The 14,189-nt window shown below is 38.7% G+C and overlaps 1 protein-coding gene across 4 annotated transcripts in view; it reads left to right on the top strand.

The window, feature by feature from the left end:
* col14a1a (collagen, type XIV, alpha 1a) overlaps positions 1-14,189 on the top strand; it is an 86,038-nt gene that overhangs the window by 30,499 nt on the left and 41,350 nt on the right. For all 4 annotated transcript variants that reach the window (XM_058389528.1, XM_058389537.1, XM_058389519.1 and 1 more), the window contains 12 exons: positions 116-273; positions 925-1,054; positions 1,214-1,356; positions 2,047-2,176; positions 2,407-2,546; positions 2,988-3,114; positions 3,656-3,795; positions 5,457-5,589; positions 6,569-6,613; positions 7,066-7,202; positions 10,449-10,590; positions 12,849-12,971. In XM_058389528.1, coding sequence (XP_058245511.1) covers positions 116-273; positions 925-1,054; positions 1,214-1,356; positions 2,047-2,176; positions 2,407-2,546; positions 2,988-3,114; positions 3,656-3,795; positions 5,457-5,589; positions 6,569-6,613; positions 7,066-7,202; positions 10,449-10,590; positions 12,849-12,971 — 1,548 coding nt within the window. The remainder of the gene's footprint in view (positions 1-115; positions 274-924; positions 1,055-1,213; positions 1,357-2,046; positions 2,177-2,406; positions 2,547-2,987; positions 3,115-3,655; positions 3,796-5,456; positions 5,590-6,568; positions 6,614-7,065; positions 7,203-10,448; positions 10,591-12,848; positions 12,972-14,189) is intronic.

Genomic DNA, 14,189 nt, shown 5'->3' on the forward strand with positions numbered 1-14,189 from the left:
ATTAATTTTGACCAAAGCATTGGAGATGAATTTGCTATTATTAAAGTAAACATTGTTTGACGGACAGATTTTGTCATTGTAATGCCTCGAATGCCATTTCTACTTCGGTTTTCAGGAGACTCAGTCCCTGAAGATCCGCCATACTCTCCTCAGGACTTGGTGACATCTGAAGTGACAGCACGAAGTTTCCGTGTGTCCTGGACCCATGCACCAGGCAATGTTCTGAAGTACCGTGTGGTTTACTATCCCAGCAAAGGAGGTCAGCCAAAAGAAGTAAGTCTCTCTATTTCTTAGGCTTTTAAGAAAGATCCATTGCATGGCAATTTTGTGAATGTCAGATTTTCTAAAATTCTTTGGGTTTAGGCATGAAAATAAGAAACTCTATCATTAAGCCATTCAAGAAACACACCAGCTAAACCCCAAAAATCCTGCTAACTATTCCCATTGTCCTGGTGATGATCAAATCCAGATGATGTCAGGATGATTTGTGTGTAGTATTAATAATAAATAAGAAACACACACATTCTCTTCTTATTGCCACTGCTCGATGTCCTGCAGTTTTGCAAGTTATATTATGTTTGTTAAGAAATTCTTTAAAAAAAAAAAAGAAAGAAACTGTTCCTTGGCAAGAAATCCCAAATCCTTAGTTTGGGATTTGAATTCAGATTTGGTTTTGTGTTGTGGGATTTTGTATCGCATTGTGTTGTGCAGTGATATGCATGTCTTGGCTACCATAGATAAGGCAGGATATATGGCTATGAGTCTTCTCCATAACCACCTCTTGCTGCTCAGAAAATATTTATCAGCAGATTGCCTACAGCTGTCTGCCATTTACTTGTCTTGAGATTTGGAGGTAACACATATACATCTAAAAGACATGAGTCCCAAGAGACGAAAGTAAAATGACCTCTGATTTAACACTAGGTTATTGTGGATGGCACAGAGATGTCAGCTGTGCTGAAAGACCTCAGCTCTCTGACTGAGTATGAGCTTGCTGTGTTTGCTGTGTATGAAGCCTCGGCCAGTGAGGCGCTAAGGGGCAGTGAGACCACACGTGAGTTGTGCACACAGAAACAAAGGTGTATGCCCTGAAATCACTAAACTACTTCATACTCACACTGTAATACCTGACAAATGAAACTGTATACATATTTAACATTACACATGTAATGTAATATCTGAGTATGTGGTAATCATGCATGTGTACTTTCAGTGGCTCTGCCTGTGGTCAGTAGTCTGGAGCTGTATGATGTGACCCATAGCACCATGCGTGCTCGATGGAGGCCTACAGAAGGGGCTTCTGGGTACATGCTTGTGTATGCACCTGTAAGCAGAGACTCTGCTGAAGAGACTGAGGTAAGAAATCAGCATTCATCTACACATCGACATATAATAGTGTAGATAATAGATAACAGTGTCAGACACGGGACTGTATTTATACTTGCAAAAATTCTACCTGTATCTAATTCCGTGTCATACCATGTGATGTAAACCTAGTGGATGGTGCCATGCTAACAGACGGCTGGCACAAAATGACCACAGTAGGCTTTATTTCATGGTTAATGATGGCTATCAAAGCAAAGCAGACAGCAAACTGTGCTCTGTGAAAATATCAACATCAGGAACATACACACTATTTAAGTCAGGGAAATGTAAACATAACCAAGTGTAAAGGTCCATAACAACCCGGATTGATGAACACTAAGTATCTTTCAGTATCAGTATCTGTGTCAGTGAGTACCAGAAACATGTACTCAAACTCATGTCTTGTCAGTGCATTACTATTGTTTATTTTTCTCTCTCACGCTGCTGTTTTTAATCATATGCAGCCCAAGCCACATTTATTGACTGTTCCACTTTCAGAACACTTGAATTAAGCAATCAATGCTTTCATGCTTATTTGTGATGCATAAAGTGTGCTGAATCCTTATTGACTTAATGGAGTTTTGAGTTATAAACCACTGAGGAGGCACACACTGAGGAAGTGGATTGAAGCCCTGGTAACTGTTTTAAAGATGCTGGTGGTGGACTTGTTTTGTGTTGCAGGTCAAAGTAGCAGACACTGTAACAGACTTTGGGCTTGTGGGTTTAAGTCCGGATACAGACTACACAGTGACAGTCTACGCCATGTTCGGAGATGAGGCCAGCGATCCTGCTACTGTGCAGGCAACCACCTGTTAGTGATTTTCCCTGAAACGCTCACACAGTATTACTCTCACTCACAGCTCAATATTTTACATAATACTGAATGTTATTCTGAATTGTATTTTTTAATATTTACAGTGGTTTATGATGTCCACTTGGTAACTAAGTAGGATGCAAGCAAAGTTACCTGCAATCAAACTAAACTGATATCTGTGTATTGTTTGAGCTCTAGACACAGTCTAATTTCATGTGCATGTTCAGTGCCTTTGAAGGCTCCTCGTAATCTTCGCGTCACTGAGGTGGACCACAACTCGGTGCGGCTCAACTGGGATGCGCCATCAAGCACGGTCAAAAACTATCGCCTGAAGTACGCCAAAAGTGATGGTGAACAAACTCATGAGGTAGGTTATAAACCGTTACATACAACCAAACAAGATTTTTATATATAAGATTGCAGGATTACCTTCAGTAGTGGTCAGTTTATTAGCTAGCCCACTAGTCAAGCGAAAGCTCCGATGTGATTACTGTACTTCTGTTTTCTAGTTTGGAAACCTAACTAAATCTAAATTTCTATATGTTTAGAATAAAACAAGAATAAAAACAAGAAACAAGAATAAATTTAAAAACAGGGTTTAAATGATCTCCTTCAGGTTTCAATAAATAAAAATAAAAAATTTTTTTTTTCAATTATATACACACTGGCATAATGTAACATAATTAATAGTATACCTATTTTTTTTAATAACAGAGTAGCATTATGTAAGTGTACAGTCAAAGCTCTGGCTTGTTTCTGCATATAAATTGTGTTTAAATACTTAATGTGATTGTGTTTTTGAACTCAGGTTGAAACCGGTCCAGTTTCGAACGTGTACTTAAGGAACCTGGCCTCCCAAACAGAATACACAGTGTCTGTGTTTGCTATGTATGATGGCGATCAGTCAGAACCTCTAAAGGGAGTCTTCACCACAAGTAAGAATAGTTCATTTAAGGCTCTTACAGAATGCGGTAATAAAAGTAATTTTGCTGTATAATTTGCTGTTCTATATTCTACGGGCCTGAGCTCAGATTTGCCCAAAAGCTTTCTTGTTTCCAGATGAAGTACTACTGCTGATAGAGTAGTCTATTATACTCAGCAAGCATTCATTATCTACAGTCAATGATAGATCTGTACCATCATTTTCGCAGGCAGCTCGCCAGTGTCATCTCAGTAATCTAATAGCACACAAAAATTTTGTATAGCTTTCCTCTATCTTTAAAAAGTAAGCGTAGCAGCTGTTTCAGCAAGTTTACCCAGGGCTAAAATCAATCAAACATATGTGAATTTGCAGATTATGTTCAAGCAAAAAAAAAAAAAAAATTGCAGATGTCAGTGTAGGCTTATTTTGTGGCCAGAAATTGCACGACTGCGTCCCAGAATATGCAAGCGTAATTACAGGAGTGTACAGTATACAGTGTGTTTCTGGATAATAAGACTACTACTCAATCGCTTCTTAATCTTGATGTTGCATAGAACTCGTTCCAGCTCCGCGGACCATTAGGATTGATGAGGTGACACCAAATAGTTTCCGGGTGAGCTGGACACAGCCAGGGGACGGTGTGGAGCTTTATAAACTCGCCTGGAGGCCCTTTGGAGGAGGAGATGCTAAGGAGGTCAGAAATATTACACTCAGTATAATTCAACATGGCAGACACAGAGGCTTTGAATACTTGCAGAAGCATTGTAATAATCATAAATTATCAACAGAACAGTAGAAGCATTCGGATGTGTTGTCAGTGGTGTGGTGACTCACATTCATCACCATGCAGTGCTGTTTGGTGCAAAGATAAAAAGCCACAGACCTGAAAGCTCCAATATCGTTGACCTTCACCTGAACATGATTTCAGGAAATACTGTCAGGTAGAATTTAATTTTCCCAGTTGCTGCAAAAAAAAAAGTGCTTCACAAATAGTAAAACACTATCAGTAAGGCATTTCCCATAAGGTCCAGGAGAATGCTACTCCTCTCAGCCATGAATTCCTGACACATGGAATTAAATAATTGATTAGGACTGAAAATAGGAGACATTTTCAAGAGAACACGTTTTTTTGTAATATAGGATACAGGTTTTTGACATTAAGATATTTATTACATATCTTGAGTCTTATTTATTAATTTTTCAGGATGGTATGTCTTCCCCATCATCAATAATTCTAATGTACTTTTCATCAACACTCTGATCAGACACATTTATCCAAATCAATGTATTTCAGCCTTTTCTTGCAATACATGGCATAAAACATTGTGTGTGTGTGTGTGTGTATAGTAAAATGCATCAGAGGTTTTTATGACTGGCCGGGAGTTGGTGCAGCTGTACTTTACAGATAGCGCTGCAGGTCAATATGTTTACTGAGAGCCGTCGGAGCAGAAAATAATGACACGCCATGAGATGGGGTTGGAATGCAGCTTCATGACCCACAGTCGCAAACATATTTTCACAAATCTCCATACTTTGATGGCATGTAAAATCAGAATCAATTGTGTGTACGATCAACTGCTGATAAATATCAAAGTATATTTAGTTACAGTGGCGCAGTGGGTAGTTTCTCTACTTGCAGTGGCCATAGAGTAGTGCTACTGTGTTTGCCACTAAGTTAAGCTGAAAAATATGCCACTGTTATATAACATTTATTTACAAGCATTGGCGGTAATGATAATGATAATGAAAATTCTAATTTGAGACAATAAGACATGAGTTTTTGATACTGCAAAAATAAGCATTGTCTAAATCTGTGCCTTCAGTGTCCATTTTCAGACGACTAAAAGTTTCATCATTAGAAAAATGCAATAACTGAAACGTAATAGTTCAATAATTCTGAGCCTAAAAAACATAACCTGTGCATTAGAATGTAACAAAATTAATCATGGCTAAGCTTTCACTAGTGCTGACTCTCGAGGGCACAGTCTGATGAACAGTTGTGCTGTCAGAGTCATGTAGCTCCCTGTAGCTCGAGATGTGTTTGTGAATCCTGTGTCTTATTCAGCACTGTGATTTCTGTAACCCAGTTTCAATCAGCTGACAAATGATATACTTCAAAACATGTGCTCAAAAGTTTATTACACCCTGTGAATGTTTTTGGATGGATTGAACCAAAAGCCTCCTATCTAACGATATATGATCGCGACACCTCTTTCAAATATATATAAAACTGTGTATACACTAAATTTCTACTTTTAATACAACTCTAATGTCTAAATGCAGGCTGTGATGTTTCTGTTCAAGTTTGATTTATACCTATGATTTATATCTTTTTTTCTTTTGTGTGCTATAAAGGTGGTTGTGCCAGGCAACGTTAATACCTATATGGTGAATGATCTTTCTCCTCTTACTGAGTATGAAGTGCTGCTGTCTGCTATCTACAGAGATGAGGCTGAGAGCAGTGCTGTACCTGCATTAGAGACCACATGTAAGACATTGCATAAATTTGACTTTGTCATGCTTGTTCAGTGCAGGTTTGTTTGAGAATAAACAGTATTATGATTTGAAAAATGGACCAAGGAATTTTTTTTTAACTGTTATATATCTGAAATACATTTTCCCCACTTTGTGCTTCATTAAATCTACACCGATCAGGCATAACGTTATGACCACCTGTCTAATATTGTGCTGGTCCCCGTTTCGCTGCCAAAACAGCCCTGACCCATCATGCACTGTGTATTCTGACAGCTTTCTATCAGAACCAGCATTAACTTCTTCAGCAATTTGAGCAACAGTAGCTCGTCTGTTAGATCGGATCACACGGGCCAGCCTTCACTCCCCACGTGCATCAATGAGCCTTGGATACCCATGACCCTGTCACCGGTCCACCACTGTTCCTTCCTTAGGCGACTTTTGATAGATACTGACCACTGCAGACCGGGAACACCCCACAAGAGCTGCAGTTTTGGAGATGCTCTGATCCAGTTGTCTAGCCATCACAATTTGGCCCTTGTTAAACTCTCTCAAATCCTTACGCTTGCCCATTTTTCCTGCTTCTAACACATCAACTTTGAGGACAAAATGTTGACTAGCTGCCTAATATATCCCACCCACTAACAGGTGCCATGATGAGGAGATAATAATTGTTATTCACTTCACCTCTCAGTGCTCGTAATGTTATGCCTGATCAGTGTATGTTGATGTACTCTCATTAGGCTTAATGACCACTATGGAATATTGTCTGAATTAATTAAGTTCTATTATGTGTTATGGTGCACTGTCAGTACTAAAATCACACCACACCACAATCCTCTTACTTTGCCTTTATTTTGACTTCTGTTAGTGAAGTCATCTTCTGAGATATAATTTGATTCAATGAAATAATACCATTTCCTGGTAGTGGACTTTCAAATCCTACTGTATATAGCTGTATCTTAACATAAACCTTCTTTGTTTGTCCTCTCCAGTGCCCATGCCTGCTACCACGGTCTTCCCCTCTACAACCCCACCAGGTGAGAGCTGACTGATGTGTGTTTGGTCATGCTGCTGTGCAGTATGAATCGGACAGTGGAAGAAGCTTGTGCTCAGGTCCACAGGGAGAAAGAGTGAGAGGCAGAGAGCTCTTTGTTCCCAGTCTCTTTGCTTCTTTCTCTATGACTTGTATCCTGGAGGATCCAGATGGCACTTGTTTACCGCTCCAGCAGAAACATTGTTTACTGCTTCAGGAGAAAGCACAGCGGCACAGCCTGCTAAGTGGCTTAATCATTTGTGCTTCAGAATTGTTTGTGCTTTAATAGTTTATTACATTAGTCTAGTGGCAAGTGGGCAGGTTTCCATTAGCAGCGTCTCACAACCTGCTGTTGCCTTTTGTGCACTTGTGATGCTTTTTTTTTGGGCGGAGTTGAATTGAGACTTGTAGGGCATTAGGGAATGAGAAGAGAACTCATTGAGCTGTGTTCTCCAGTGACACGGCTGGGTGTGACCAACCTGCTTGTGGACGATGAGACCACATACAGTCTGCAAGTCAGCTGGGACATTGATGATGCAGATGTTGAGCAGTACAGAGTGACCTACGTCAGTCAGAGAGGAGACCGTGAGTCGGTGAGATTTCACTCTCTCTTTTACTCTCTTTCTCTCTCTCTCTCACACACACACACACACACAGTATATCGGTCTTAATATCATTGAAAGGAAACCTTATAGTGACATAATTATTAATGCAGCTTTTCAATGCCCACACATATACCTAGCACTATCCTTAACCTCAGTAACCAAAAGAAAACATTTAGGTTCCTTTTTTGTGTGTGTTTATTTTAAATGAAACACTGTATTGGGCAGCACAGTGGCACATTGCCAGCTTACAGCTCTAAGGTCCCTGGCTCACTCCTCAGATTACAGTTTGTGTGGCATTTATATGCATATTCTCCCAGTGTTCACATAGATTTACTCTTTAGTCTACACTTGCAGGTAGGCAGCTTTGCTATATTAAACTGCCCCTAGGCATGAATTAGTGTGTGCATTGTGTGCTGGACTGGCATCCTATCCAGGGTGAATTGTACCACCTCCTAGTGTTTCTGGGCTTGGCTCCAGCCTCACCTTGATCATGACCAGGATAAAGATGAACAGATGATTGCAAAAGGTCAAGGCCAAAATTGTCAGATATTTCTGTCCTTATGGGGATATTTGGTCCCCACTAAGATTTTAAAAAACATGCCCACACATACAGTACACCAGAAAACAGTCACTTGTCAAAACTTTAAAACATTTTGTCTGGATGATGAAACAATGCTCTTTTTTGCTCCCATCACCAGTGCTCTGGTGTTTTTTTTTATACCAATAGTATTCCAGGGAGGTCCTGTAATGTCAGGATTTTCTTCTCTTTTACCCCAAATATAACATGAGATATTTATTACCACTGTGTAGTGAGAAAGACTCAGAAGTAATCATTACCCCTTAAACTCCCAGGCTTTCCTTCCTCACACTTGTAACTCCATACCATTCCTACTTAGCACATACCATTATCTATTTTTTTTAACTATAATATGCAGCCATTGAGATGTTTATGCTCTCTTGATTTTAAGTTGCTCTAAGGAATGCCTCTGGCTCAATGCCCTTCGGGTATTTTAGACACTGTTCCCAGTAGTATATACACATCTGTCTCTTAAATCAGTTACTGCTTACCTGCAGAATCTTTCTGAGAGGTTGAGCAGGTGCTGCATTTGGAAAGCCGCAGTCATTTTTAAGCTATATTTTATTGACATTGATTCAACCTTGGCTTGACTTGATTATAATCTGCCATGGTGCTGTTCAGGCAAACCTGAAAAAAAAGAGGTCTGGCCAGCGGAGGAAATTCATGTGACCCGCTGTTTCTCAATGATAAAATATTTAGCTATCCTTAAAGAAACAGTTTGAAATTATTTTCTAACTCTGCTCTGGAGTGTATGTCTTACCATCAACCACACTTGAGTTTTAATTTTCAGAGCGAGTCGCTGCAGGTCAAGCCGAGAGAAAGATAAAGGAGGCAGGAGCAGGACAAAGGAAATTCCATTATCTCTTCAACTGACATTTAGGTCACTGCCACAGAGACATGGTGAGAAGGATAGATAAAAAAAAAAAACCAAGGGAGAGAGTAGGAAGAAGACCAGAGAACAATACATTCTCCATTGCACTTGGAGAGGAGTCGTGTGAGGATATAGCCATTTTGAGAGAAACTTGGAGATGTGAAAAGAGCTAGATAAGGAAAGCAACTCCAGTTATGCAGTTTCAGCACCACAGGTCTAGTGGACAGCTCCACTAATAGGAGATGTGTGGGATCGTGTACCTCCAGCAGAGTGGCTGACGGCATGTACACTTGATAAGGCTCATTGAACTCGGCAGGTTGTACACAAAGGAGCTAAAATGATCAGAATCCTGGCTTAACGTTCTAAGTCAGACCTTTTTAAGATTAATTTTTTTTTTATGTTGTTCATGTCTTTAAAGTCTGTTGTGATTGGCAAAGTCGTTCCTCACAAACATGAAAAAGTTTATCAGCCCGTGCTCTTCTCATTTGAAATAAATCAGTGTTCAATGTTAAAAAACCTTTTTAATACTACAGACTGTGTCTCTCATGTTTTCCAGTTATAGTTTTTTTTGTCTTTGTATAAAAGCCTTAAAAAAATTTCCTTAAATAATCCCATCTGGGTTGGTGTTAATAATAGACAGTAATATTCGAGGAAAAGAACACAAATGTCCATATGTGACATGTTGGCGGAGTACGCAGCTTTGTTGCCTCACAGATGTAGGCTCCAAGGGTGATTCCAGAACTCTGGTTATTATGCGGTGTTTCACATGTCCTCCTGTAAAGGTTTGTGGGGCTCTGTGTTTGGTTGGCATCCCACAGTTAATTCTCTTACTTTGTGCTCAATGTTGCTGGAATGGGCTCTAAATTTACTGCAACCCGTAACAAGAGTGAATGAATGAAAGTGAATGAATGAAATTGACCCTTTTTGAATGTCTAAGCTTTAAACTAACTTTTATGTGTTAGGTTATGATATGTTTAATAATAAGTTAGGTTAACTCAAATAAGTCAAGACAGCTGGTTTTTAGTAAATTCCTTTTATGCGTGTCTGTCTAGAAAAATCTAAAATGTAAATCTCCAGATTAGCTTAAGACCATTACTGTAATTTAACCTAATCCATTATCCTGATTTTTCTTGCCCATTAGACTATCTGTTCTCTGGTATCTGTCAATATTTTTAACACGCAATCCTAAATCAAGTAAAAAAATATGTTTTATTTAGATAGATTGTTTTTCAATCTCAGAAATTAGATGCTATATGTAACAAATCTAAACTGTGTACAAAAGAATTGTGCTGTATTTTGTTGAGAAATTTTCTTTAATTTTTATCATCAAAAAGAAATATTACGTACGTTTTTACTAATACCTTTGCAAAGTATACCTACTAAAAAAATGCTTATTTAAGTGATATAAGTGATAGCGAAAGTCAAAGTTTCTTAATAAAAAAGTAATAAATTGACGATTGATGTAGTGTTATCTAAGAAACATTATTTCTCTACTTCCTGGCTTGATGTAAATTCTGCTTGGTCAACATTTTATAGTGACAGTTCTTGGGTGCACAGAGAAAGAGTTCTGATTGTGTGTGTGTGTGTGTGTGTGTGTGTGTGAGGGAGAGATTGGTGTCTGTGAAGATTACAGCGATATGGATAGCTCCCTTTGTTTCCATTTTAACTGCCACATTTCAGTAAGCAATCCACCTTAAGTGAACCTTCCTTAAAGTAAACCAAGATTCATCTCCACTTTACAAACATTCATATGAAAATTGATACCTTTCTGTTTGTTACGCTTCAGGTGCTGATCCCTGGCAGCAGAAAGAGTGTGCTGTTGCAGCCTCTTCTCTCAGACACAGAATACAAGATCACGGTTAACCCTATTTATCCAGAAGGAGAAGATCCAGAGGGCGTGTACTCTCTGTCCTCTAATGGCCATACATGTAAGTCTTTTATTTTGTCCTCTAGTGCCACATTACATATGACACATTAGTCTAAGATGACAACTTGACACTGATCTATATGTTTAGCTTAAATGTCATAACATTGACGTTATTGCCAAAACTGCTGGTTTTTAGACTCATGTATAAGTTAAATAAATGTATTATAGGTGTGTGTACAAACCGTTATATTGTAAATCTACATATATCAACCTATCACAGATACCATAATGCCTTTCTACTTGCTGGTTTTTTTGTTTTGGTTCAATTCACATGCAGTTAAAAATCCAGTGAAGCTTCTAAGACAATATATATTTTGTAAAATATTAAGATTTGGGAGAAGTGAACTTGTATGTGGATGTGAATGCCTGATACGTTTGCCCATTGTCTTGAAATTAATATATCTAATATCTGCTTCCTATCTATTGAGATATTAAGGTAAATCACAGTAAATCATAGTACTGGTGGTTAAACCAGGTTTGATACAAAAGTCCATAGATCACAATAACTTCACTTTATTTTTTCATTTTATTAATGCTAAGTGATTGCTGTTTGTTTAATAAAAAATCCAATAAAAGTCCTCACATCATCTACAGCTTCTGTACAATCATGATGCCACTAAACAGACTTTTTAATAATGCATTTCTCCAATCTACTACAAGTGACAATGTAAACAATGCTATTACAAAAAGACCCTGCTTCCACTGTGAATCACAAAATAAAAAAAGCTTTCAGAACAGCAAACATCTATAGAAAATACACCCTTCTTGTAGCTTTTCAGCAACCATTATGCAGTTGGTCAAGGCCAAAGGTTCATTCCTGGCCCCTGTGGAGTGCATTTTCAATCAGGCAGCCTAATATTGATTTTACTCTTTAATAAGCTTAATGAAAGCCATCCATTACAGCACCACTCTCCCAGCAGTAATGAAGTGATCAAACTAGCCTTATTTCCGCTGATGGAATTGATTATGTTTACCACACTCTCAATGATCACTTTCCAATGACAATTTACTGTTCTGTGACTCGCTCATTAGAAATGTTAACGACACCTTGCAGTGAACTCTAATTGAAAATGAACTGGAGCTTGTATTGGTTCTTTACATTAACGTCTTTATTAATATCAGTTCTTTAATCTGATCTATTCTTGTGTCTTGGACTACATTGTGGGATATAACAAATCTCAGTAGGGTGATGTATTATTTAGAGAAGTGGCTTTGAGACAAATGATTGGGATTTTAAGGCTAAGGCCATAAAAGCCCTTTATGTTCCTTCGTATAGATAAGGACTCATAGCTTCTTAAAAGAACTTTCACATTGTCTTGTAGGGCTCCACAACAATGGATGGACACCTGAAGAACCCTTAAGAGTTCTAGTTTGACCATTAAAAAGAGTACTTAATAGTGGTCCCATTGCTCCATACTCTCCTATCTATTCTAGAAAACGGCAAAAACTAGTTATTTCCAGAACTTGCTCAATATATCCAGCATATATGCAATAGACAAATTCTAATGAATAGAATGAATTGTCTTTTTTCTTCCTTGCTCAGATAGATCATGGTTTGTACATATCTAATAATATACATTAACACTATGATGCTGGACTTGTAGGACACTCTGGACAGTATAGATACAAATGGGGCATCATGTGATTGTGGGATTGTGGCTTGGGGTCTTGGTGGCATCACTTGCTCTATTTACCACTCAGTCCACACCCTAAGGGGTAATCTCTGTTATATATACAGTAGCAAAAGTACCTCGTGAATTAGTTTATCATTCATTGAGTCATCTAATATTGCTGCACTTTCAGTAAAAATTGGGTCATTTTGACCTAAACTAAATAAAAGGGTTAAGGCTTTAAGCTGTAAAAGGCATCAGTAAGTGACGTAATGCAATGCCTTGAATAAACTGAACAACAATGTAGCTGAGTGTCTTTTGACATGGTTGATCAAATCTTCATTAGCTGGTTAAATTAACTAGCATGCCAGTAATGATGAAAAGAAATAAAAATGTGTGTTAAAATGAGAACCATATGGGAGATTTGTGAACATGGCTGTGTATAACACTGGGTGAAGACAGTGATAATTGGGACTCTGAGTGAATTAGGAGGGTTGGCAAATGTGACAGTGATGAATGTTCTAGTTGCTCAGACTGGAAGCACCTGTTAGGTCTTGCATTGAAACCTAGCATCTGCTAAAAGTTGCTGTGGGCTTTGAACAAACACAGCTGTTCCTTTTTGCAATTATGTTTTTTCTTTGTTGGCCAGTACCACTAACTGCACCGAGAAACCTGAGGGTATCTGAGGAATCGTACAACAGCTTCCGCCTAACCTGGGACACAACTTCTTCAAACATCATGGGCTACAGGATCATCTACCAGCCTACTTCTGGTGTGTAACGCCATGCTCACAACCACAAAATCCTCTCCATGCGAGGCTTTATCAAATATTAATTGTGTGGGTCCTGATAGTTGTGAGATCAGTGTTTTTTACAGAAATCAAATGCTACTTCAAAAGCTCGTGAGTAGTGCACAGAAAAGCATTTGTGTCTTTGGGAGATCGTGTGTTTGAATCAGGGTGCCACAGCCATCACTGGCTGGGACTCTGAGGAGCACAAATAGCAATGCCCCTATCAATCAGAGTGGCATAATCATATGTGACAGTTAGATCATGTATGTGATAGAGGGTAGATAGCACTTTCCTCAGAGTGTGTTACATTGCCCTGTGATGCAGCATTAGCCGCAGTTTTAAAAGCTGATGTGGCTGGAGTTATAATTTAGAGGAAGCCGTACAACTAATGCTATTAATCCTCCCCAGTTAGTATATCCTTCTACCAACCGTGATCTCAGCACTCCTCCATATACATATATATATAGTGTGTGTGGAGGATCAGGCATAACATTATGACAACCTGCCTAATATGGTGTTGGTCCCCCTTTTGCTGCTAAAACAGCCCTGACCCGTCATGCACTGACAACTTTCTATCAGAACTTCAGCAATTTGAGTAACAGTAGCTTGTCTGTTAGTTCTGAATCAGTGAGCCTTGGCTGCCCATGACCCTATCACCGGTTCACCACTGATCGGTGTATATACATACATACATACTGTGTCATGTATGTATAATATATATTATACAAACAGCATCTGCCATGTGATGGTGAGAGGTGGCTTGTTGGTGGGACTTGGAAAAATTGGGGAAAATTCTACTATTGTGTGAAAAATAAGCAGTGTCCCTTCATTTACAGTTTGCTGTCTGTGCAATACAATTTAAATGTCGCCATTTACAAGTGTTATTCTTTTTATTTATATGTTTTTGCCTTTGCTCATAAAGGCTGACAGTAATTCCACAGTTGATGTAATTTACACATGGTACTGCCTTTTTAAATAAAATTTTTAATGTGTAAGACAAGGCCAAACTGAATGAATGCTGCTGCTGAAATTGTGTAGCTAAGTGTGTGCAAACATCTGGTTCTATGTCTGCTGGTCTGAATCTGACCATTCTTCCATCTGCAGGATTCGTTTTAGCTGTAAACAGACACTCTGATTTTGGTTGTGTAGAACACCAGAAGGAAAATTATCCCTCACTCTCAGTGGTTTCCACTGAAGCCC

Source organism: Hemibagrus wyckioides, linkage group LG01 (assembly GCF_019097595.1).
Source record: "Hemibagrus wyckioides isolate EC202008001 linkage group LG01, SWU_Hwy_1.0, whole genome shotgun sequence".
Taxonomy (NCBI): Eukaryota; Metazoa; Chordata; class Actinopteri; order Siluriformes; family Bagridae; genus Hemibagrus; species Hemibagrus wyckioides.